Below are 26,310 nucleotides of genomic sequence, written 5' to 3' on the forward strand. Positions count from 1 at the left end.
CTGCCTGATGGGCAGAGGTCTCTGGAGCTGGTCCCTGCTGTGGTTTTGCAGAAGCCCGGACCCAGGGCACAGCTGTGCAACCCCTGCTCCAGACTCAGCTTCCCAGGAATGGGAAGGCCACTGCAGCAAAGTGGGATCATCATTCAGCATTTTTCATAACACTTGCCCATAATAAAGTATTTGCACACGCATTAGTTACTAAGAACTATAAAGACCCCAAGGCAAAGATACTACCCCATTTTTTAGATGAAGAAACTGAGGTCAGAGAGGTTACAGGTCATATAACTAGTAAGAGGTAGGATCTAGCCTGCAGCACTTCTCACCTCCAGCCGACCCACCATCACTAATACCCCTTCAGATTTCAAGTCCGCTGCATTGTCCCCAAGCCAAGTTGGTTCTTGTCTGCAAATTGGGGGTGGCCTCCTGCAATGCCCAGGTTACTGCGTCCAGCTACTTCTCTAGGTGGGAAGAGAAAAGCCCAGGAAGGAGAGGGAGGGTGTGCCCTCAGCCTGTGCTAAGGGAGGTGGGGAAGGAGCAGGAATTCTGGACAGCCCGTGCCACTGTGCTCCTATGCTGAGCAGTTCTTCGGGCCAGGGACCCGGCTCACGGTGCTAGGTAAGAGGGCGCTCCAGGTGGGAGAGGGAGAGGTCTGCTCAGCCTGGATGAGCCCTGAACCCTGCCTGGTCTTTGCTGAGTGGGCGCTACGCCTTCCAGGGCCCTTCCTCCAGGAAGGCAGGGGGTTTGCGCCAGGGTCCCCAGGGCTGTGCGAACACCGGGCAGCTGTTCTTTGGAGACGGCTCCAAGCTGACCGTGCTGGGTAAGGAGGCAGCAGTCCGTGCGCCGCTGGAGTGGGCTGGGCAGCCGCCTGGCTCGGCACCCGGCTGTGCTGGGAGCGCTGTCCGACGGCTGGGCGGGAACTCCTGGTTCTGGCGCTGGGACAGCGACCGCGCGCTTAGCGGTGGTGGAGACCAGGCTGAGTCCTGGACAGGAGGAGTGGGCACAGCTGGTTTTTGTCCTGGGCCTCCAGGCTGTGAGCGCAGATACTGTGTATTTCGGCCCAGGCACCCGGCTGACGGTGCTCGGTAAGCGGGGTCCTGGGGTCCGGAGGGGGGGGCGGGAAGCAGGGTTGGGGGCGCCCCGGGACGCGGGGACCCGGGCGGCGCGGGTTTTTGTGCGGCGCCCCGGGGCTGTGAGCCAAAATACTCAGTACTTCGGCGCGGGCACCCGGCTGTCGGTGCTAGGTAAGCGGGGGGCCGCCGGGAGACAGGGCGCGGGACGGCGGCCCGGGTTTTTGTGCGGGGCTCGGGGGCCGTGAACCAAGAAACGCAGTACTTCGGGCCGGGCTCGCGGCTCCTGGTGCTAGGTGAGCGCGGGCGGGCGGGCGTCTCGGGGCGGGTTTTTGTGGGGAGCCCCCGGGCCGTGCTCCGCGGGCGCGGCCCAGACCTTCGGGGCCGGGAGCCGGCTGACCGTGCTGGGTGAGTGCCCGCGGGACCCGCAGCCGGGCGGCGGCGACGGGGCGGAAGGCGGCGGTTCGGGTTTCGTGGCACCGGGTCCCGGACCCTGCGCTGCAGCCCACCGGCGCAGAGATCCAGGGACCCGGGCTGGGCGCCCGGGGTACGGGTGGCAGCTCCGGCGCTGCGAGGTTTGCGCGCGGGGCTGTGCCTCCGTGCTCCTACGAGCAGCATTTCGGGCCGGGCACCAGGCTCACGGTCACAGGTGAGATTCGGGTGTCTCCCACGGTCCAGCCCCTCGGCCCCCTGTGCGGGCGGGTGGACCGGAGCCGCGGGGGCTTGGCGACTGAGGGAGAAGGGGCTCAGCTCTGCAAGGTCGCCTTCCCGCCCCTCCCCTGCTTCGCAAAGGACTGGGGAGGGGGCGGGGGCCAGGGTCGGGGCCTGGGCAGAGGCAGGGCCGCCTTCGATCTCTTTTTTCTGAAGTATTTGGGGACAAGGTGAGCAGAGAGAGAAGGAAAAGATTTGTTAGAGTTCTGGGAGCCTCTAGAAAGGAGAAAAAGACAGAGGGGAAAACCTGCTTTGGGGAATGGGGGTATAACTGCTGCTCAGAGGGGGAAAGAGTCCCCCGGAGGGCCGGGGGCAGCGGGAAGAGCGGGCACCAGGCCCCGCGGTCCTTCAAAGGGGCAGTCTGGTGGGCGCAGGGGGCAGAAATCACTCAGGGGAGGCTAGGAGGGCGCAACTGAACAGAAGGAGGAAAAGGCCACCAAACAAGAACGGAACAGAGAGTCCGAAAAAATAGACAGATAAACATGAGTCAGTAAAGAAAAGAATTCCAAGTTGCAGTTCAGCAATGTTGATGTAGACTTAGATTTAAAACCCCCATTCCTCCTCTGTCCTGTTCCTCCTAAACTTCAGATCCCTGGGACAAGGGTCGGGCCCAGCATCCACGCCTGCCCATGGGCTGGTCAGCAACGGGGTGCTGGCCTGAGGGCAGGGGACAGAACCCCAGCCACTCCTGGCCACTTACCCCCAGGTGCATCCTCCCTCTGCCCTAGCCTGAAACCTCCCTCATCACACTCAGTGTTCTCGGTACCGGCCCAGATAGTGCAGGGAGCTCATTTGCCGCAGACACGTTAAATTGCAGACATTTTGCCTGTTGGGTAAGGAAAATTCCCCCGAAGATCTTAGGCTCTTAGAGCTAGAAAGGCTCCCTAAGCATCCCGTGGTGCTGAGACCCCCTGAGGCCAGAAAAGGGAAATAACTCACAACAATGGTGCATTAACCTGGATTCTCTGACAACTACAACCACACAACAATGGGCGCATTTGTAGTTAGACTGTCATTAGGCTGGGCTCCCTTCAGTTCAGCCAGGAAGTGTGTCCTGCAGAAATGCTGAGGTCCTGCGGTCCGCTGGGGTGGATAAAATATAGGCTTCTAAAGGTGAAGTTCCAATCCCTGGCTTCTTAGTGATCGGGTGACCTTGGGCAAAAATTAATGAGTGAACTTCAGTTTTCTCAACAATACAATATAATTAATAATTCCTACCACTTACTAGCACTGTCAGAACAAAAGAGAAGTAAGGCATAGAGTAGGGAGGCTGCTGTAATTCAATGCTTCTCACCCCCAGCTTCCCCTAGGAGGTCACGGGGAGGGGTTGGAGGTGCAGCCCAGTGCCAAAGGAGGGGCAGGATTTGGATTGTGGAAATGGAGTGAAGGGTGTTGGGGGGCACTGGAGAGAGGACAGGTAGCCTTCACAGTTGTGTCTGAGGCTAGTCTAACAGAGCAGAACACAGCAAACAGCAGCTCACATAGGTGAGCCCCCCACCCCCTGAACCCCCCTCCCCCCGCACCCCGCAGGGACTCACAGCATGGAAAGGTAATTGACCCTGGCCCCACCTGGAGTTGTACAGGTGGTATATTGGAGTGTAATGTGGGTCTGCTTGTGTTTGTCATGCCTGTTGCATCCATAAATATCCTACAGAACAGCCCACATGGTCAAGGGACAGCTTTAACTTTTATAATAGGGACTGATGTCTGCTGAGTGAGGAGATCAATGGGGCACATTCCCTGGTGCCCCTGGAGGGCTGGAAGAATCCCAGGGCCAGGGTCTTTGAGATAAGAGTGAAAATTATCAGGCTGAGAGCAGGAAGACTGATGGAGCCTGAATATCACCATTTCAGCCCTGGCTTGGCCAGCGAAGAGCTGGAAGCATGGCAGTAGTTAGCAAGGCAGGAGTTGGGGGCAGGGAAAGCTGGCAAGGATGGGAGGCAGGACCAGCTACAAAATGTTCAAGCCCAGTTCAAAATGAAAATGCAAAGGTTCATGTTTAAAAAATAAAGTGGATTCAGAATTTCAAAATGGCAAAAGCAGAGCATTCAGCCAATCTGGGGCCCTTCTAAGCATGTGGCCCTCCGTGACTGCTCAGAGCGCACACCCAGGGAGCCGCCCTGGGAGGGGGTCACATCCTAGAAATGGCTAGAAGTGCCAGAACAAATGTTTCCTCTGTAATCCAGGAGACTAGGACTAGGTTCTCATAAGAATAATATTTGTTCATTTTAACAAAATTGCTCAGAAGCAAAAACAATCCATGGAAAGCAAAGGATAGGTTGAAGTGAGGGGAGGGCAGGCCTAGGAAAAGTGGGTCAGCAGATGGGAAGGGCTGAGGATGAAGGGGATAAAAGGTCACCTGTCACCCCTACAAACCTACAAGGGAGAGGCCTAGGAAAAAATCATATCAGTACAACTAGTGACAAGAAGTTGCTCTAATGATCTCAAATGCTTATTTAGGAACTTGCTAGTACAGAAAAGCGTAACATTTGGAAGCAAAGGGACAAAGATGGGTGAAGAATCCCTGAACTTGAAACAAGGGGAGATAATTATCTACGTGAGCTGGGGAAACTCAGGTGTGCCTGGGGGAAGGGCATGGATAAGATGACTTCGTGCACCACAAAAAGTCAGAAAACCTCATGTTCTCATGAACACACGGTACGACAAAAGGGTGTCCTCACAGGGGTGCATAAAAATAGGCCATCCGTGTATTGTCAGCTAAAGAAAGCCCACAGTCTCAAAATGTCCCCCTCATCCCCATCTCCTTTCGTCCTTAGCACCTTAGATTCAGACACAGATAACCTGACTCAGGACCAGGCTTTCCCATCATATGGCTTAGTCTTCACACCCTTTCTGGGAAGCCAGGGTGGTGATTGTCACTTCACAAGCAGAAACAATGATGTGGAGAAAGTGCTGTCCTAATGTCACCATTGCTGGGCAAAGACAGTTCTAGGATTTGGGTCCTGTTATTGCAATTCCGTAGGTGCCCTGTTTAAATGACTACGGGATAAAATGGCGAGATGTTGGCAAGCACGTTTATTGATGGAGAAGAAATCAAATGACGTCGATGAAGAGACATTATGCAGAGTGTTGGGCTGTGCCGTTCATGATGCCACCTGAGGGGTGGGAGGGAGAGACAGTGGGCAGTGCCCATCGGAACGTGAACGCAAAGGACAGGAAAGGAAGAGGGAGAACAAGGAGGAACGGGACGGTGGCCCCAGAGCAATCAGGACCCTCTAGGACACAGCTGTGCTTCGCCGTGACCCTCCCAGCCCTCTCTCACACACACAGAGCCCCTGCCAGGCCCAGGCACTCTCAGACACCCCTGGCCCCATCCCCTCTTTCCTTTCCAGAGGACCTGAAAAAGGTGACCCCACCCAAGGTGGCTGTGTTTGAACCCTCGGAAGCAGAGATCTCCCGGACCCACAAAGCCACGCTGGTGTGCCTGGCCACAGGCTTCTACCCCGACCACGTGGAGCTGAGCTGGTGGGTGAACGGGAAGGAGGTGCAGAGCGGGGTCAGCACGGACCCCCAGCCCTACAAGGAGCAGCCCAGCCTCAACGACTCCACCTACTGCCTGAGCAGCCGCCTGAGGGTCTCGGCCGCCTTCTGGCACAATCCCCGCAACCACTTCCGCTGCCAAGTCCAGTTCTACGGGCTCACCAAGGAAGACGAGTGGACCCAGGACACAGCCAAACCGGTCACCCAGAACGTCAGCGCTGAGGCCTGGGGCAGGGCAGGTGAGCGGGGCCTGGGGAGGCCTCACTGGAGGTTGGGTCAGGCCAGTCCCTGGGGGAAATGGGAAGATCCAGGCAGAGACAAGACCAAGTTCAGAAGAAAGCCCGAGTGGGTGGGAGGGGAGGGTCAAGGCCCACAGTGCCAGCAACCCATATGCATGTCCTTCCCGCGAGGCCCAGGCCCTCGGCCCCAGAGCTGTGCTGAGAGTCCCCAGGACGGCCCAACAGCCCAGCACCTGAGTGGCGAGCCTCCCGCCCCTTGAGGGGTCCTCATTTCCTAAGATGATGACCAGGTCCCTGACACTGGAGCCACACAGGGAGACAGCACCAGGGCTCTCACAGCAGGCTGACCGTACCATCTGACATGCATGTGCCTATGGCCTGGGTCTATGACTTTAATGTCTATAGCTGAAGGCTCAGTGTCCTTAAGAAGTGGCATTTCTTCATCCATTTCTCTCCTTCTTTTTTCTTGCAGACTGTGGCTTCACCTCAGGTAAGTGAGCCTCTCCTTTCTCTCTCTATATCCCCTGGTCTTCACTATGGAGCCAGGGCAGGGAGAACCCAAGGGCACTGGGGTTAGGGGAGGCCAGAGCTATGTTTGTACAGGCTCCCACCTGTTCTCTCTTCCTGCCAACAGCGTCCTATCAGCAAGGGGTCCTGTCTGCCACCGTCCTCTACGAGATCCTGCTGGGAAAGGCCACCCTGTATGCTGTGCTGGTCAGCGCCCTCGTGCTGATGGCCATGGTAGGTGGGAAGGGACAGGCAATGGGAGTGGGGGCGGAGCATCATATATGGGACCTAAGGGAATCCCAGAGCCAGACCCCAGCTGTCACCTCAAGAAACTATAATGGATGGCCCAGCTAGGGAGGCAGCAGTCAGTAAAGCACGCACCCCAAAGGATGGGGAGAACCAGCGAGCCCCACTCCTACTGCCCCTGACCCCTGGGACCCTGACACTGTCCTCTCTTCCTCAGGTCAAGAGAAAGGACTCCTGAGGCCAGCTCCAGAAGTGCATCCTGAGTCGTTCTTCATGCTCGCCTGAGATTCTCCTATACCTGCTCCAACTGTGTCCCTAAACAGTTATTGTGTCTCCACCTCTCATCCCCTCCCTACATAGACATCAGTCCTTTTTCTCTGTTTCCCCGCAGACGGGGCTCCCAACCCCCAAGTCTGTAATAGACTAAAGCAATAAACATGGCGTGCTGGGCCTGGCTGTGTCGGGCGTCTGTGGAGCTCTGCCCACTGGGGAACGCAGTCCCCCCACAGGTGTAAGGGGTGACTAGCCCTCTCCTCCCCACCCGACGCCACTTTCTCCTGTTCATCCTGATGGGGTCCCCAGCCCCATGTCTGCACCCAGGCGTGCTGTGTCCCCAGTGGAGGGTCGGTCTGACGGGCAACGCTGGGCTCTAAGAACGCGGCATGAGGAGCACAGAGAAGAGCCCCAGAAACCACAACTCCCGCCCAGCACAGCACAGAGGGCTGGGCAGACCCATGGGTTCCGATGCCTGGTCATTTCCCAAGTCCAGATTTCAAGTGTCATTTGTTATGTCTCTAGGTTTTATTGGGGTCTCCTCAACACTTCTAGCCTGTCTGGTTTCAGGATTTGGGTTGGAGATTTAGTGCTACTCTGCACGTCTAGGTTGGAATCCCAGAGAAGGCAGAGGGTTGAGAACACTGATAGGTGAAGCCTGGGGATGGGTGACTTCCCAGGAGCAGGGAGCACAGGGCCAGGCCTTGGGGGAGCCGTGGGAGGAGGGTCCAGAGGGGGCTGAGGTGCTATGGCAGGGGTAGCCCCTCCAACGGGCTCCGTCCCTTGGAGGGTGGAGACCAGACCACCCCAAAGGCAGGCTGAGGTCACTGTGGCAGAGCAGTGCATGGGGGAGGGGGAAGGGACTGGAGAAGAGGAGGCATAGGACAGTGACAGAGGCCATGTCTCAGTGAGCTGAGGCAACATCTGAAAGCAGAGAAGGGTGGGAGATGAAGGAGCCCCTGTGGAGAGCCCACTTGCTCCAGGCCTCAGGCTGGACACAGGCGCATGCATTGTCCCGCTGAATCCGCACGGTGACCTTAGAAGCAATTATTATTTCCCCTGTTTTATAGATGTAGAAACCGCTGTTCCCAGATCAAATGACTTGCGAGTGGTGAAACTGTGGCATGTTTCTTCTGAAGACAGCAATTCTGGAAGCTTTTCCCAAGTAGCGGCCAGGACGCTGTGATTGCTTAAGGTGTCAGGGTGTGACCCTCGAGCTGCTGCTCACAAAATCCGGGCAGGACCCACAGTAACTCACTGAACAGACCTTAACACCCCTCTGAGTGTTGGTTTCTTAGGGCTGCGGTAACAGAGCACACAACAAACGACCATAACAAAGAGCCACTAGGTAGTTTAAAACAATAGGAATGTATCTGCTTCTAGTTCTGGAGGACAAAAATCCAAAATCAAGGTGTCCCCAGGGCCATGCTCTGTGACAGTTCTAGGGGAGAATTCTCTCTTCCTGGCATTCCTTGGCTTGGGGCAGTGTCACTCTAATCTCTGTCCCTGTCATTACATGACATTTCCCCTTGTGTCTCTGCATCTGAATTCTCCTCTCCTTTCTCTTGCCAAGACATTAGTCCAAATTAGGTCACAGTGAGAGGTTCTGGGAGGGCACGAGTTTGGGGTGGGACACTATTCTTCCCACTACACTGGGTGTCCTGCAGCAGGAGACGAGGACTCTCTGGAGGCGGCTCCCCCACGCCAGAAAGGGCCAGCCCCACAGCAGGGACGGCCTGGGAACCTCGTCTCAAGCCCCCACCTTCCATCAGTGTAACTACTTCTAGGTCTCCCGAGCTGCAGCGCGGCTTTGCGCTGGCTGTTGTGGTTGCTGTGTACATGTTGGTTGCTTTTCACAACGACTAAAACAGCCTGAAAACAAGGGGCCGCTTCAGGCCCCAGACCAGCATTCACAAAGGGTGCCCCGTTCCCCAGACGGCGTGGTTGCAGTGGGTGCTCCTGTGTGTCCCTCACAAGGGTGGGACGGCAGGGTGGGCAGCTCAGGGCACAAGTGCCTCGGGGAGAGCAGGTGTTGGGGGGGCACAAACTGGGGCGGGGGGCGGTCTGTGGAGAAGAGTTGGGGGGCTGAGCAGCTACAGGGTGAAGTCAGCGTGGCCACGCAAAGAGGGTGACGCCTCCCTCGTAGAAGAGAAACAGGGTCTGCGGGTTTGGTGACTGTCACCTTGGGCATGTGGAGGCATTCGAGGGTGGGAGGATATAGGAGTTACTGGCCAGCACCCGGAGTCCACAAGCCGACCAAGATGGGGGACGAAGGACTCTGCTCTGGAGGATGAAGGGCCAGGCCAGGCGCATTTCACCAGGGGACTTAGTAGAGATGGCCAGAGCCACACACTCCATCTGGTCCCCACTCAGAACCGCATTTGCCCCAGTGGGCTCCTCGTCCTAAGCCTATACAGCCATTTCCTGTCCCTCCCACACAACTCTCCCCCAACATTCAACTCCCAGCAGTTACGACCCAACTCTCTGCAGTCTGCCTCCCCTGGACCCGTGGCTGGACCCCGAATGGATTTTGAAAGAATGTAACAGACGCTCTGGGTGGCAAAGAAGCTTAACAGCAGAGTCTCGAGTCCCCTCCAGTTACGCTACAGTAGTTGTCCCGGGACAGATGACTCCCGCCCCGTCTGGGTAGGACATTCTGTCACTGGGCAGCTTGTTCAAGCATCCACAAATCTCACGGCAGCACGCCTCACTGGTCATGACTGAGCTCCAGGGACGGCGTTCATAAGACAGCCCGGTGCCCACCTTCAGGCCAGAATTCACCAATCTGTGAGACACAGAATAATTAGAACCTCTACAGCAGGCGTCCTCAAACTACCGCCCTCGGGCCACATGCGGGTGTTTTTGCCCGTTTGTTTTTTACTTCAAAATAAGATATGTGCAGCGTGCATAGGAATTTGTTCATAGTTTTTTTTTTTTTTTAAACTATAGCCTGGCCCTCCAATGGTCTGAGGGACAGTGAACTGGCCCCCTGTTTAAAAAGTTTGAGGACCCCTGCTCTAAGGGCTTGAGTTTGTGGAATGGAAAAAGCATGTAGTAGGTAGAGGAAAACTTTGTCGTCACAAAGAATCTGGGCTATAAAGCAAAAAGATCTGGATTCAAGCCTTAGTTCTGCCATTGACCAACTATGTGACCTTGGGCAAGTGACCACCTCTGGGACTCAGCTCTCCTTCCTGTAAAATGGGCTCAATCACAATCCCAACTTCAGAAGGTGGTTTTATCTTATTTAACCCACATACAATGTAAAGCTGTTAGCACATGTTAGTAAATATCAGACGTTATTGTAATTGCTATCAGCCTGAAGATTTTTTTAAGCTAAACATTTCCTGTTCTCTGGATGTTACTCTCGTGTAGCACAGTTTTGAGCACTTCCTGCTCTCCAAAGCCCAGTCCCTCTCGTCTGAAATCGCTGAAGATCATTCTTATCCTTCCACCCTTCTAAAAGCGTGTTGTTCAGAAGCAGACGTGGCACAAGGTGGGACCGAGGGACATGGGGTAAAGAGGAGGCATCTCCTTGTTCTCAGTACCTTCCACCATGGTTCCAGGGTAACTTTTCAACTTTTTGTACCCACGTCACCCCACTGACTCAGACCTTACTTTTGACTCAAACCCCGGGCGTTTTTCACACACACTTCTGGTGAGCCAGATATTCCCCTTCCTGTGCTCACAGTTTGTTTTTTCTCCCTGGTGATGAGGGGAGAGGGAGCATTGGCTTAATTTTGTCTTAGTTCTTCAGCTCAGCTCTCCAACCTGTCTAGTTTCTGCAGGATGCTGATTCTGTGGTTTATCGCGTTTATCCTCCTCCCCCATTCTCGGATGTGATCATTTTGCTTTATTTCTTCTTATGCAAGTGATTCATAAAATTCACAGCGAGATTGAAGCTCAGTGTGGAGCCCACATTCCCCAGGCTTTGTCTACAGCCCCGGGGTGTTGCTAAAACACAGAGAACTGGCCCATGGTGGCCCTCTGTCTCCAGTGGCATGGGCTTGGAGAGCTCCTTTTTGTTCTCTGGGCTGCTGTGTTCCCCTCTGTGACGTGGGGAGATGGGTAAAGCGGTCTCGAAGGAACCGTCAGCTCTCTCGTGTCTACTCTTCAGACTCAGGGATTCACAGTCTCAGGCCCTGAAGCATCAAGAGACAATAACTCAGGATATCCCAGCCCTTCCAGCTCTAAGGCACACACATCTGTGACACAGTCTCAGAGGGAGTGTGAGGGACAGGGCTGACCCCACGGTCCCGCAGTTATCGAGAGGCACTTGATGCCCTGACACCTGTTCCCTGGGCCCCCCCTAGGAAAGAGTCTAGGACCATGGATGAGGACAAGAAGACAGTGTTAGAAAGAATGGTGGCGCCGAATCAAAGCGATGCAGGTGGGGGTCTTTTAGGTTGCAGCTGATGACTGGGGTGGGGATAGAGGTGTCTGAGCCCAGTGCTGGCTGTGGGGCTGTTTATCTCTGAGTAGCATCAGCACCAAGTAACAGCAGCCACCTGTCCTAGCTCCATCTCGGGGAGTCACAACAGGATGTGGTTTGACATTTACCAGGCCCTACATCTGGGGTGCCTGTGAAAGGCCCCCCCACCCCCCGCCCACCCTCCGAGCATCACAAGGACCACACTCACCACATCCTGCCCCCGGCCTGCTCCCAGGCTGCTCTTTCTACCCGGGCCTCTGGTTAGCCCCCTGGCAGTGGAAATAGAACTGCAGAGGGGAGAAGACGGGGTCTGTTATCTAAAGGGGAGGCAGCCCCTCAAGCAGCACCCCGCCCCCCCAAGTCTTTTACACCTGCTGGAGGTTAGAAGCAAGATCAAGGGCGGCAGTGGGCACCACGGAGACCGTGCGGAATGAAAAGCAGCTGCAATAACTGCTGTGACCCAATTGGGGTCCCTTCTGGTCCCACATCACTCAGGCAACCCCTCCTCCCCCCTCCCCGTGTGCCCTCCCGCTTCCTTCCACTCAGGTAAGGAGCTGTGCTAATGAGTCACAGGAAGGGGAGCCCCAGATAACCAACAGGCTGCAAAACGGCCAGTCCCTGGGCATTTGAGCTGCTGTCTGTGTGCTGCGCTGACTGGGTTTCTCTAAGTTTCATTCTCCAGTTGCTAAGGCCTGTAAGGTCCGTGCGATGGATATTTCCTATTCCATCTGGAGAAGAGGATGAGGAGGAGCACAATGCAGGAGAGAGGCAGAAACTCCCAAAGGAGGGAAGGGGAAATAAGCAGGTATATAACAGACTCAAGGGCTGTAGCATGCTCAGGCCAAAGCACGTGATCCTGGCCAAAAATGTAAAGTAGCCCAATTTTAGGGCCACCAGCTTCCCAACCCTGGGTGCTCCCCATCTTCCTCAAGCTGTCTAGAGGCCCCAGAGTGTCAAACTATAAATCCCATGGGTGGCTGAAACCCACAGGAAGCACCCTGAAGGGAGTTCCTCTGGCCACGAGTCTGTGGTCCTGGAACTTCCACGCACAGGTGGCCAGGGAATGAGATGTATGGAGAAACAGTTATCCGGGGCATAGCTACAGAATACTGGAAGCTGCCCTAGAAAAAAAAGACAGCTCTTCTGACCCAAGAGGCAAGTGAGGTTGATGAATTCCTGGCAAGAGATAGTATATCTGAGCAGGATCTGCCATCCTTTGTCCTCTGAAATTGCAATGACTGGATTTCTGAGTCTTAGATGCTATAGAAAGTTATGGGAATAGCATTCTTGTGCCTGAGTAAGGGCAGGTACACGGAGGGTATTAGCTTGTTTTGTTGAATTTAGATGGCTTTCACACCCCTCCTTAACAAGCCTTGCCTTACCTACCAATGCTCACCTGTCTCTAGGTCACCCTGTGCAACAGTCAGGACCTTTTTCTCACTGCTTCTTCTGAACTTAGATTACCCACTGAGATTTCCACAATTTTACACAAACTGACTCTCCTGCTTGGAATGTCATTTTGCTTATCTAAATACTCGCCTCCTAAGCCTAACTCAAGTTTTATCTCCTTTGCACATTTTTCTAGAACTTTTGTGAGTATCTTATAGGAAGGAAAAATCTGTCTCAAGTCTCCTCCCAAGTCCACGTGACTGGTGGTGACAGCCCAGGCTGTTTCTCTATTAGGAAGGGGCTGGGGGCTGCATGAGGTCCCAGCAGAAAAAAACTGGCGGTTGATATCTGAAAGCACACAACGTGGGCAACAAGCCTCACGGGTTTGCCATCCACATATACGTAGTGTTTTAAAATATTTACATGCCTGTAGTTTATAATTTAGCATTTTTAAAATGAGTCTTTCTTTTGGGTAAGCTGTAATCAAAATGTCTTGTAAGTTTAAAGAGAGGAAAACAATATCTGTTGAAAATTAGACCCTGTAATAGGGATTTAGAAACACCACATTATTTAATACATTTGACAATTCAGTAAGGTAAATGAGGAAAATGAAGCCTACAGAGATTAAACAACTAGCTCAAGGTCAGAACAACTGGTACATTTAGACTCAAAATTCAAGTGCTTTGACTAAACCACGCTGTGACTATCCCCAGCACCTATCGAGTCTACCTCATTTGTCCCTTTGATCCGTGTGATGGCTCCCTGTGCCCAGCACATAATAGCTGCTTAATATACAATTGATCCTTAAAGTACAACAGGTACCCTTGGGCATCATCACATACACTCTCGCTCTTTCTTTTAGAGATAGGGTCTCACTCCGCCCAGGCTGCAGTGCAGTGGTGTGATGTACCATAGCTCACTACAGCCTGGAACTCCTGGGTTTGAGCGATCCTCTTGCCTCAGTCTCCCAAGTAGCTAAGACTACAGGTACAAGCCACTACGCTTGGCTAATTATTTTTTTAAAATTCTTTCGTAGAGACACAGAATCGCTATGTTAACCAGGCTGGTCTTGAACTCCTGGCCTCCCCCAGTGCTGGGATTACAGGCGTGAGCCACCGCACCCAGCCCCCTACATACTCTCTGAATCACTCTGTGTCTCTGTCTCAGATTTTCTTCTTCAGATTAAATGGTACTGGAAGCAAACACATGTCTGGACTGTCCTAGATTAAGTGATGCCAGGAACAGAGTATTTTAAGACTTCTTGTGCCCTCTCGTGGAGGGTACGGGACATTAGAAAGAAAATCATTTTAAAAAGAAAGAGAACTAGGGAGGCATGACGGGTGAGCAGGGAACTCGGTTGCCAGGGTAACCGTGGCACCTCCTCCCAGCCATCCACATCAGCCTTGTCCTCTTCCTCATTTCCATCCAAGAGATTTCTCTTTTTTAGGGCTCTACCATTCCACACACAGCCCTCTTCTTTATTTTCAGTCTTGTGTATCTCTTGGATCACCATCTGTTCCTCTGTTCCCTCTTTGCTACCAGGGAAGGGCTGGGAGACAGCACAGCAGGAAATTTTTAAAAAGTCAAAACCCAAAGCAATAATCAAAATTTCTAGGTGCATGGTTTCTTATACTAAAGCCACACTCCCACCCCGGATGAGAACGGTCTCGCGAATGTCTTGCCCTTTCCCTGGCTCAAAGCCTCAGGTCCAAGCCTCTATAAAAGTTCTAGTCTCAGCAGAAACGTCAATGACAGGAGACTCTCCAGGTGATGAAAGTCACCAATTAAGTAACTTCAGTTGGTGTCCCCACCTGCCCCCCTCCCTGCCATTTGTTCACCATCCTCCTCCACGCCACATCCTGCCACAGGTGTATCCGCACATGCACAAACCCTCTGCTCGGTGTACACCCGCGGGAAATGGGGGGCAGAGAGCATTAGGTGAGGTACGACGCACTGCGAGGGCTGGAGCGCGAGGGCCAGGGCCAGACGGCCACTCGCTGGGAACGTGACTGCGTGTGGGCAATTCGCAGGTTCTGTGCACTTCAAATTGTTTGTTCTCCCTGAGAACTTAGTAAGGTTTTTTTTTTTTTGGAGAATTCTTAATTCAGTTGCTGTCACATTGGCTAGCAGTCTGAAACCCAGTCACAAATATCCTCCACCCAGCCCCTGAGTGAGGGTTATAGGGGAGGGTGGTTAGGACTCAGGAGAGGGTGAGGTTTTTGCACAGACGTCTGCCCTGCCCGGCTCAGTGTGATACTCCAGGCACAGAGATAGAAGCCGGAGTGGCTGAGCAGGAGCTTTTCAGAACTCAGGGTGAACTGGCCGTCCTGGAGCCTGGAGGCTGAGAGGTTCTGGGGCTCCTCGGGCGTGATCTGGCCAACACCAACGGAGTAGAAGAGCAGCTGGAGGGGCCCTCCTGCGGCCTGCCGGTACCAGAAGAGGGTGGGGCTCGATGTCCCCTTCACAGTGCACTCCAGGGAGAGAGGGCTGCCCACAGGCTGCACCTTGATAGCTGGCCATTGATGGATGGTCTGGGCTCGGGCACCTGTGGGAAGTGTAAAGTGTCATTTAGAGAGGGAGCCCTCCAGCCTGCCTTGCTCACCCAGACAGAGGGGCTGCTCAAGCCCTTCCATGCCTCAGGCACAAGGAATCAATCTCGGGGAGCAGACTGGGAGAGCCAAGCGTGCACAGTGTCCCTGGGCCAGGACAGACCAAGACAGCAAATTCCTTCCCAGGGGACAGAGAGAATCAAGACTCAGGACACTAGCCCCTAAGACTAAAGTCCCATTTCCTTTCCAGGCAGTTGGAGGAATGTGCTCCAGAGAGTGAAAGCAACAGCTGAGGCTCTGGATCCCCAGGGCTGGGGTGAGGGTGGGGATTTGCAGAAAGGCTCGCCGGAGAGGAGGCACCCACCTAAGACAGTGCCCAGGAGAAGGGCAAGGAGGGAGCAGAGCATAGTTCAGCCTTTCCTTCAGCTAGCCTGGTGGACGCCTCCTCCTGGAGGGCAGAGATGTGTGCAATCCGCTTATGTCCTGGTATGTAAATGTGTTAAGTGTGTGGTGAATCACCCCCCCCCTCCCTGGGAACCAGCTGTAAGAGGCACCTGTTATCTTCATTGCAATCCCGCTTATGTCCTGGTATGCAAATGTGTTTAATGACTCATAACTTACCTGTAAGCAAGAGGTTGCTAGCTCCCCCCAGAGACAGCAGAAGTCTCCGTACTAGTCAGAGAAACTGTGACGCTGGCAGGAGGATGAAAGGGATTTTAGTCTATCTGAAGTTAGAAACTAGAGACAGGACCTGTCACCCGGGAAGCTGGGAAGGAGATAAAAGGAGATCAGGGCTCCAGAGATTTAGGTCTTCAGGGTATTCAAAGCAGAACCGCTTAGCTCTAGCGGGAAGGAGCTGCCGTGACAGCCAGCCGAGGGATCACCTGCACGGCTGTCACCCTGGCAGACAGGCTTGGAGACTCGGACAGGCAGAATTAACTACTGAACCAAGCAGAGCTGGGCTGTGTGTTCCATGTCCCAACTTGATCTAATTTTTCATCTGAGTGCAGTGTGAGGTGGAAGACACATCACGGGGCTGTGGAATCCGATGGATCAGGATTCATGTCACAGCTCTGCTTATTGCTAGCTTGGGAACCCTCAGCAAACTCTTACCCTCAATTTTCTCATCGATAAAATTTTTAAAAATGGTCATAGTACTGACAAAGAGTTGAGAGATGCATTTTGCCTGGTGCATTGCAGGCAGTCTTACAATCAGTGTTTTTTGTTTCGTTTTGGTTTTTTTTTTTTTTTTTTTGACCCTAGGGAAGGCCTGTGCCTGCAGCCAGGACTGGGAGACTGACAATGGGCTGGGATGGAGTGTGGGCTGCAGGGACTACGGAGACACAAGAAGAACTGCCAGACACTGATTCATAACAGCGAAGGATGGGAATCTGCTGGGCAGCTGGTATGACCGCACTCTGCTGAAATAAAATAGAGGACCCCACCGTTCCTGGAGGACAGCCAACGCCCTTGGAACCTCCTCTCCCCTCTGCCTTTGCCATGCTCTGTCTCTGGGAGATTTATTTTCAAAACAATTATTCAACTTGGGTTGGATATGGTGGAGTAGTTTAAGGTGGTACAGCAAAGGAAGCAGTAGGAGTGGCCAAACAGGGAGAATGAGCCCGAGGCAAATCAGGCGTTTGTAGCTAGCGCTTTCCCATTTCATCAGGGGCTAGTGATGTAATGCACTTCTTACTGCCGCTGATGGTGCAATAACACGATTCCAAGTTAATGTCGGGGCTCTGGCTGCTGGCGGAGTCTCAGCTGTAGCACCGCATGCTTCTCTTGCTCGCCTTTGAATGCACTGTGTTTGTGGGGAGCGTGTTTCCTGCTTTATCTTTTCTAAGTGGAATGAATCCTCTTACCACATTTATTTATTTAAATGATACATCAAGTGGTAAACAGAGTTTGCTTTCCGGGAACATTTGCCATATGCAATGAAAAATAGCTACAGCCAATGAAAGAAGGCAGTGAGGTTCTCCAGTGCGATCTCGGTTTTTATGAACCTGTTAACAGGGCTCTGTATACGATCTAAGCATGTTAGGATTGCAGGGAGTGAGGACGCACACAACCTATGCCTCTCCCCTCCTTTCCATGTCTGTTCTCCTTCCTCTTAGCTCCTGAAGTTTTCACTGAGTCAGTCGTGAGTGGGGATGAGAGTGGAGGGAGGGTGGGCAGGGTGGGGGGGGACAGCGATGCAGGGAAGAGAGGGTGACGATCGGTCCCACTCTCGATAGGGCGGCGTCATGTTGTCACCTGGCGGGCGGGCAGTCTTTCACACGGGGGCCCACGGGACCTGATGTAACTCCCCGGCAGCATGAGCTCATCCCCACGTGTGGAGAGCAGCGTAATCTTCCCCTTTAGAGATGGCACAGCAGATTGGAGGGCGAAGAGACATACCAGTCAGATCAGAGCAACCAGCTGGCTCCTGACGCCCTGATCGTTGTCACAACCCAGTAGCTGGGAGCTCCTTCCATATGGTGATGCCTTAGAAAAATGTATCCTCATTCTCCGTTCCCATCTGCAATCCTGCTTATTCATGCGATCACTCAAGCCATTCAGATAGTGAAATGTGTGTGGGGATGTGATCCCTCTGCTCTGCGGCAGCAGATCTCTGGCCTAGCCGAGGAGGTGTCTAGCAGACTAGCTGGCTGAAAGCTGGCTTCAACCACGCTCTGCTTTCTCCTTTTCCCTTCTCCTGGGCTCTTGAAGGTGGGCGCCTCCTCTCAAATCCTTTTGAGGGGCGTGGGCTTCTTTCTCCTCACTAGATCCTTACTGAATCGCTACTGGTACGATGAAGCTTTATATAGGAAGAGAATGGCAATAAGTTAACTCATCTTTTTTAGTTTTAAAACTAAAATCTATCCTTATAGCATGGATTCGGAAGACAATTGCAGAGGCTATTTGTTCCTCCACAGAAGAGCTAAACATTGCCTAGGAGGGAGAAGGGAGGGAGAGTGAGCCAAAGAGACGCCCCTGAACTTCCTGGGCTGTGTCTGCCCCGTGCCCCACCCCCTGCTTACCCACCCCCTCAAGGAGGAAAGAGAAGAGAGAGAGGTGGAGAGGGGAGAAAAGCTTTGACAGAAGAGGAAGAGTTGTGCTTATTTCCAAGAGGAGGGGAGCAAGGTCCTAGGTCCCTGCATGTCACACTGGTTAGAGACCAGTAAGTAGAAATGGCTTGTAGGCAGAGGTAATGGCCTTCCAAAGATTTCCACATTCATAATCCCCAGACCCTGTGCAGTGTTTTAGTTACACAGTGAAAGGGAGCTGAAGATGGAATTAAGGTCCTAATTGGATGGTCTTAAAATAGGGAGAGTAGCCTGAATGATCCAGGTGTGCCCTATGTAATCACGGGGGTCCTTCCACGTGGAAAAGGGAGGAAGCGAGTCAGAGACAGAGCTGTGGCCATGGAAGCAGGTTAGACAGAAGCTACGCTCGCTGCTGGCTCTGAACATAGAAGGGGGCTTGAGCCCAGGAATGAAGTTGGCCTCTAGAAGCTGGAAAAGATAAGGAAATGATTTCTCTCCTAGAGCCTCCAGAAAGGAATGCAGCCAGCCCAGCAGACACCTTGATTTTACCTTGCTGAAACCTGCGTCAGACTTCTTAGCTACAGGACTGCAAGCTAACACACTCGTGTTGTTTTAAGCTGTGAAGACTGTAGTAATTTATTCTTGCAGCAATGGAAAACTATTTAATACACGGCTTTACAATGTGTCTTGACAAAGGGCACTGAGGTAGTCTCTAAAAAAAGTCCCTATAGATCTCAGGACAGATCAGGACTAGCCATTTTCTCATTCATATGAAGACAGATGAACTGAGCAAAGCCATCAAGCCTGAAGGAGCAACATGATTGAACGTGGGAGACACAGAGCACCCTTCATGGATGGACAGAGGATGAAGGACAGAGAGAGACACCCGAGGGATCAGCAGATGTCAGTGAGGATGGGTGCTCGTAGCCAGTGCAAATGTGAATTCTGAAGAAAAGATAAAGTGACCAAAGACCAAGTACCCTCCGCCTCAGTGCCTTGATATTTCATAAGCTCCCCAGGATTTAGCTACCACGCAGGGAGAAAGGATAGGGAGAATCATGAAGTGTCAGAGAGACTCCTGAATTAGCCATGTGTACCCCACTGGAATGAGGACCTGGATATAAAATGAACTTGATTATAAAAAATAAAATTACATTTTACCCACCCATATTTGAAGCCCATGAATTTCATATCCAGCTTACATACCCATAGGTAGGTGCCATGGAAAACAAAAAATTAAAAAGAAGTGACACTTGCTTTCTAATAACTACTACAGGAGGTAAAAGATGGAAAAGGAGTTCTAATGACAAATGCTAGGAGAGTTTAGGAACTTCTGCTTCCAGTTATGGAGGAACTTGTACCCACCTAGTCTTCTATACAATTAGTTTTTTTTTTTATCTGCTATAGCACAGTACCACAAACTGAGTGGCTTAAAACAACAGAATGTATTGTCTCACAGTTCTGGAAACTAGAAGTCTGAAATCAAAGTATTGGCAGGGCCATGCCCCTCTGAAACCTGGGAGGAAATCTTTCTTTGCCTGTTATTCTGGGGGTTTGCTGGCAATTTTTGACATTCCTTGGCTTGCAGCCTTGGTCATTGCATGGCATTTCCCTGTGTGTCTCTGCCTTCACAGGGCTGTCTTTTTAGATGGACATTAGCTAGATTAGGAGTCCACAGTACGCCAGTTATGACCTCATCTTAACTAGTCACATCTGCAATGACCCTAGTTCCAAATAAGGTTACATTCTGAGATACTGGGTGTTGATAAGTCAACATAGTTTTTTCTGAGGGAACACAATTCAACCCATTCCACACTCCAGTCATAAACAACTAGAAAACTAGATGATATATATGAAACAATTGTTTTCTAATATTGGACAATAGACAGTGCAAGACTGTGATCCATGAAAGAAAGGAAACAAATGAAGTGAGCCCTATGATTATTACAGTTTTCTGCCTGGCACTTTCTGGGTTGCTGTGCAGGAGGGAAACTCCAAGCAGGGCATGGCGCCCTTAAATTCTTACTGAGCTGAGATTACAGCCCAGAGAGGAGGAGGCAATGCACAGAAAGAGCCCCAGAAATTTTCACAGGATTCTCCCTGAGTCTTTGGCTAAGTGCTAAGCTGGTGTGCATAGGGTGAAACCCCACAATGCTGGGCAAAGACTAAATCTGGGGAATTAACAACTACTGGTGACTATAGTATAAGTAATTACTAAAGCATGCTCAATGCCAAGAAATGTACAGCTGTGACCAATCAGAATAGCTTTATTGAATACCTGGTATATTTAATAGACACCCCAGAAAGCCCATACCTTAGAATAGGACTCAAGTAGCATAGAATAAAGCCACTCTATAACAAAATACCATAGAATAAAAAAAAAAAAAAGCCACTCTACATTAACCCTAACAAACATTAAAACAAACTTTTAAAGGCAAAAGCAAACAAGTTGATGTGCAAGTAAATTAACTACCTTCTAAAATAAAGCTCAACAAGCTTTGAAAGAAGAAGATCCAGACAACCAAAAAACGTGACATCCAGTCAAAAATTATTGGATATGCTAAGAAGCTAGAAAATGTGTTTATGTTCAGCAGTAATAATCAGGCTATAGAAAACAACGCAGAAATGACAGACATGATGGAATTAGAAGACTAGGGCTTTAAAATAGCTATTATAAATATATTTAAAGATTTAAACTAACAATATAGATCGCTTAAAACCAATGATTAAAACAAACAAACAAAAAAAAGCCTTAAAAGCAGCCAGAGAATAAAAGACACACTATGTACAAAGGAACAATGTTAAGAGTGGCAGCAGTCATCTCCTTAGAACCAATGTAGGCACAAACTGGCGCAACACGGAGATGGTGTGGAGGTTTGGCCCCTCCCAAGCGCATGTTGAAATTTGATCCTGGTGTTGGAGGTGGGGCCAGGTGGGAGTTGTTGGGTGATGAGGCCAGATCCCTCATGAATGGGTTGGTACCCTCCCCACGATAGTGAGTTCTCATTTATTAGTTCACGTGACAGCTGGTTATTTAAGAGAGCCTGGCACCACCTCCCTGTCTTGCTCCTCACCTTGCCACGTGACACACCTGCTTTCCCTCCCCCCCTTCACCTTCCGTCTTGATTGGAAGCCCCTGGAGCCATCACCAGAAGCAGCTGCTGATGCCAAGCTGGTACAGCCTGCAGAACCGTGAGCCAACTAACGCCTTTTCTTTATAAATTACCCACCCTCAGGTATTTCCTTTACAGCAGTGCAAAACAGACCATCACAGACACCTATAAGTACAAAAAAAGACCCTGTCAACCTAGTACTCTATAACCAGTGAAAATATCTTTCAAAAACATCGGCACAGGCTGGGAGAGGCGGCTCCCACCTGTAACCCTACCACTCTAGAAGTCCGAGGGGGACAGATCCTTTGAGCTCAGGACTTCCAGATCAGCCTGAGCAAGAGCAAGACCCCATCTCTACTAAAAAATAAAAAAAAATTGGCTGGACATGGTGGCGCATGCCTGTAGTCCCAGCTACTCCGGAGGCTGAGGCAGAAGGATTGCTTGAGCCCAGGAGTTTGAGGTTGCTGTGAGCTAGGCTGACGCCACAGCACTCTAATCCGGGCAACAGAGTGAGACTCTGTCTCAAAAAAAAAAAAAATAGGCTCAATAAACTTCTCAGACAAACAAAAACTAAAATAATTTATCACCAGGAGACACACTATAAGAAATATGAAAGGGTGTCTTTCAGTCTTTCACGCAAAATGAAAAAAAGTCCAGATGAAGTTGGCAAGCCATCTCTCTGGAGGAGGGGGATGATAAAAAGGAAAAAGAAAAAACCTGAGTTTATAGTATTGGACAATGTCATGGATATAAATTTTCCCACCATGCTAAGTTAAAGCTAACAACAGTTTAATTAACTAGCTCAAAACATTCCTGAATATTTAACAATTGGGTCTCATGAGCTGGTACAAGCTAGCTACAGAATATTACAGATGGAATACCAATATAAATATGTGATAAATATAGGATCAACAGTTTCTATTATTTTTTTAAATCTCTTAAAAATAATCGATTTTCTAATTCCAGCTAAAATGAAGGGACAAACTATATAAAGCAACAATTTTCAAGACAGTAGACATCAAAAAAAAATTAGATTTATAATTACCCATGCTTATCCCTTGAGAGAATTCCAGGCCATGGAGCACAGAGGGAAATTCAGGGGAAAACCAACAAAATCCTTGAGTTGAAGAGAGACAGCTTAGAGTTCATGGAGAATAAGGCAAGTAGAGTTCACAGGGCAGAGTATGGGAAAGGAGAGAGGTGCACAAAGAGAGAACCGAGATCTTCAGAGACCCCACCTTTAGTATTCAGTAAAGTATTAATCAGAGCATGAATGCAAGGAAACTATCTGAGAATGGGAAAATAACTACATAAAAGGATTAGAGGAAATAGTAACTGGATTTCACATATGGCCAGGAAGAGTGTATAGTCTCTCCAGCCAGACTCAAAAGCCTTAAAATCCACGGAGCATTGGGAAGAGAGCTCAGAAGTATTTTGACTCAGAGGTGGAGAATAATTATCCCTAAACTAAATGCTCTTCTACTGCCACCTAACAAATCTTCAAAGGCAGTCATGAAAGGATAAGATTATTTCAAGAAACTTAACTGTGTTCTAAAACAGAGCTCAAGAATATTTATAGAAATATAAAAAGTTCAACACAAAAGTAAAACTCAATGTGTGGAATGAAATAAGAAATTACCATTCGTGCAAAAATGCAGAAAATACAATTTATGATGAGGATAAAAACAAATCAAATACAACTGACTCAGAACTGACACAGATTAGAATTAGAAGGAAAATACATTGAGACAGTTCTTTAAAATTTCAGAATATTATGGGGCTACAAACATTTTGGTTACATATAATGCTTTTGCCTCGCCCAAGCCAGGGCTACAAGCTTGGCCTTCCCCCATACAGTGCTCTCTGCACCCATTACTTGTGAGATTACCGCCCACACTCCCCCTTCCACCTGACCGGCACCCAGTGAATATTACTACCATGTGAGCACCTTAGTATTGATCGGTTAGTACCAATTTGATGGTGAGTCATTAAGACAGTTCTTATAACTGTATCTGTATGTTCAAGAAGCTAGAAGAAAGATTGAATACGTTAAGTACAGACATAGAAAGTATTAAAAAGTCTCAAATAAAACTTCTGGAGCTGAAAACTACAATACCTGAGATGGAAATATATTGGATGAGATTAATGGTAGATTATATCATTCAGAATAAAATATTAATAAACTATGAAAAAATAGCAAAAAAGGTAAACCACAATGAAGTACAGAGAAAAAAATAATTTTTGACAGTAAACAGACCATCAATTATTATAGGATAACTTCAAGTGAACTAATGTAATTGGTGTTTTAAAAGAAGAGAAGAGAGATTGGAAGAAAGAAACTATAACTAGAAGAAACCATGACTGAAAAATGTAATAAAACTATGTAAACTATGTAAAACTATGTAATAAAACTCTAAACCCACATATCCAAGAAGCTTGACAAAACCCAAGTACATATACAACAAAAAAACACCAAAAAATATCATAATCAAATTGCTCAAAACTAGTGTTAAATAGAATTATTTTTTTTCAGACAGAGTCTTACTCTGTTACCTGGGGCTAGAGTGCCATGGCATCAGCCTAGCTCACAGCAACCTCAAACTCCTGGGCTCAAGCAATCCTTCTGCCTCAGCCTCCCAAGTAGCTGGGACTACAAGCATGAGCCACCATGCCTGGCTAATTTTTTCTATATATTTTTAGTTGGCCAATTAATTTCTTTCTATTTTTAGTAGAGATAGGGTCTTACTCAGGCTGGTTTCGAACTCCTGACCTTGAGCAGTCCTCCCGCCTCGGCTTCCCTGAGTGCTGGGATTACAGGCGTGAGCCACTGCACCCGGCCTGAACAGAAAATTTTAAAAGCAGCCAGAGAATAAAGACATGTTTTGTACAGTGGAACAAGATAAGAAGGACAAATTTCTTAATAAATACAAAGCAAGTGAGAACACAGTAGAGCAACATCTTTAAGATACTGAAAGAAAAATATTGTCTTTTTGATAGTAGACATCTTAACAGGTATGAAGTAGTATTTAATTGTGGTTTTGATTTGCATTGCCATTGTGATTCATGATGTTGAACACATTTTCATATATCTTTTAGCCATTTAAGTGTCTTTAGAAAAATATCTAATCATCATAAAAGATGACTAGTGACACTGAGTACCTTTTTCTATACCTATTAGCCATTTGCCTGTCTTCTTTGGAAAACTGGAAAAATGTATATTCTTTGGAAACAGGTTCTCTGCCCATTTTTGAATTGAGTTACTTGGTATTTTGCTTTTGATTTGCATGAGTTTCTCATATATTTTGGATTCTAACCCCTATTAGAAATATGGTTTGCTAATATTTTCTTTCATTCCATGGGTTACTCTTTCATTTTGTTGATGGCTTCTTTTATTGCACAAAGCTTTTTTTAATTTAATGTAGTACTATTTGTTTATTTTTGCTTTTATTGTCTTTTCTTTTGTTGTCAAACCAAAATATTATTTCCAAGATCAATGCCATGTTTTTCCTATATTTTCTTCCAGGAGTTTTACAGTTTCAGGTCTTACATTTAAATATTTAATCCATTTGGAGTTGATTTTTATGTATGGTGTGTGATAAATGGCAAATTTCATTTTTTGTATATGAATATCCAGTTTTCCCAACACCATTTATTGAAGAGGCTATCCTTTCCACGTTGTGTATTCTTGGTGCCTTTGCCAAAGACTAGTTGATCAAATATGTGTGGGTTTATTTCCGAGTTTTCTATTCTGTTCCATTGTTTTATGCCCATTCCATATTGTTTTGGTTACTATAGTTTTGTAGTATAATTTGAAATTAGGAGGTGTGATGTTTTCAGCTTTGTTCTTCTTTCTCTATGTTGCTTTAGCTATTCAGGGTCTTTTGTGGTCCCATATGAATTTTAGATTTTTTTTTTCAATTTCTGTGAAAAATTGCTTTTGGAAATTTGATAGAGATTGCATTGAATCTGTAGATCACTTTGGGTAGTATGGACATTTTGACAATATTGATTCTTCCAATCCATGAACATGGGATATCTTTCCATTTATTTTTATCATCTTCAATTTTTTTCATCAACGTTTTACAGTTTTCATTGTACAGATCTTTCACCTTCTTGATTGAATTTATTCCTAAGTATCTTATTTTAATGCTTTGTAAATGGGATCATTTTCTTAATTTCTTTTCAGATAGTTCATTGTTAGTATATATAAATGAAACTGATTTTGTATGTTGGTTTTATATCTACCAGCTTTAATAAATTTGTTTATTAGTTCTAACAGTTTTTTGGTAGAGTCCTTAGGGTTTTGTATATATTTAAGGTAATGTATTCTGCAAACAGAAATAGTCTTACTTCTTTTGTTCTGATTTGGACATCTTTTATTTCTTTTTCTTGCCTAATTGCTCAGCTAGGACATCCAGTACTACGTGGAATAGAAGTGGAAGGAGTGGGTATACTTGTCTTGATCTTAATCTTAAAGGAAAAGCTTTCAACTTTTCACTTTTAAGTATGATGTCAGTTGTGGGCTTGTAAAATATGATCTTTATTATGTTGAAGTACATTCTTTCTAATACCTAATTTGTTGAGAGTTTTTACCATGAACAAACATCAAATTCTGTCAAATGCCTTTTTTTGGTATCTATTGAGATGATCATATGATGTTGTTCTTCATTGTTGAGGATTTTTACAGCTATGTTCATCAGGGATACTGGCCTATAATTTTATTTCCTTATAGTGTCCTTGTCTGGCTTTGCTGCCAGAGTAACACTGGCTTCATAAAATGATTTGAAAGTACTCTATTTTCTTCAATTTTGAGGGGAGAGTTTGAGAAGGATTAGTACAAGTTCTTTTTTAAATGTTTGCTAGAATCCAGCAGTGAAGCCATCAGGTCGATTCTTTGATGACAGACTTTTTATTACTAATTCAATTTTTTTACACATTCTTGGTCTGTTCATTTTTTGTTTATGATTCAGTCTTGGTAGGTTTTATGTTTCTAGTAATTTGCTCATTTTTTCTAGGTTATCCAATTTGTGTATAATTGTTCATAGTAGTCTCATGATCCTTTGTATTGATGTGGTATCAGCTATAATGTCTTCGCTTTCATTTCTGATTTTATTTAAAAATAATAGAATAAAATATGAGTTACAGTCTCTCCTCCAGCCCGTGGAATTAAATTAGAAATCAATAAAGAAAAATCTGGAAAATCTCCAAATATTTGGAAACTAAATAGTTTTGTTATTATACACAAATTAACTACACA

General features: G+C 48.5%; 2 gene segments (V, D, J or C); one reads left to right on the plus strand and one right to left on the minus strand.

Moving 5' to 3' along the window:
• The window catches only part of LOC105873279 (T cell receptor beta constant 2-like), a 77,063-nt gene extending 70,341 nt beyond the window's left edge, over positions 1 to 6,722 (plus strand). Inside the window, 5 exon segments of the C gene segment in view lie at positions 1,666 to 1,716; positions 5,132 to 5,518; positions 5,991 to 6,008; positions 6,153 to 6,259; positions 6,489 to 6,722. Coding sequence covers positions 1,666 to 1,716; positions 5,132 to 5,518; positions 5,991 to 6,008; positions 6,153 to 6,259; positions 6,489 to 6,509 — 584 coding nt within the window.
• A 7,817-nt stretch (positions 6,723 to 14,539) lies between these two features.
• Positions 14,540 to 15,398, minus strand: LOC105873354 (T cell receptor beta variable 30-like). The segment is given in 2 exon segments: positions 14,540 to 14,907; positions 15,276 to 15,398. Coding segments are annotated over 2 exon segments (411 nt in total).
• Between the last annotated feature and the right edge of the window lie 10,912 nt (positions 15,399 to 26,310).

This window comes from Microcebus murinus, chromosome 9 (assembly GCF_040939455.1).
Source record: "Microcebus murinus isolate Inina chromosome 9, M.murinus_Inina_mat1.0, whole genome shotgun sequence".
Lineage (NCBI taxonomy): Eukaryota > Metazoa > Chordata > Mammalia > Primates > Cheirogaleidae > Microcebus > Microcebus murinus.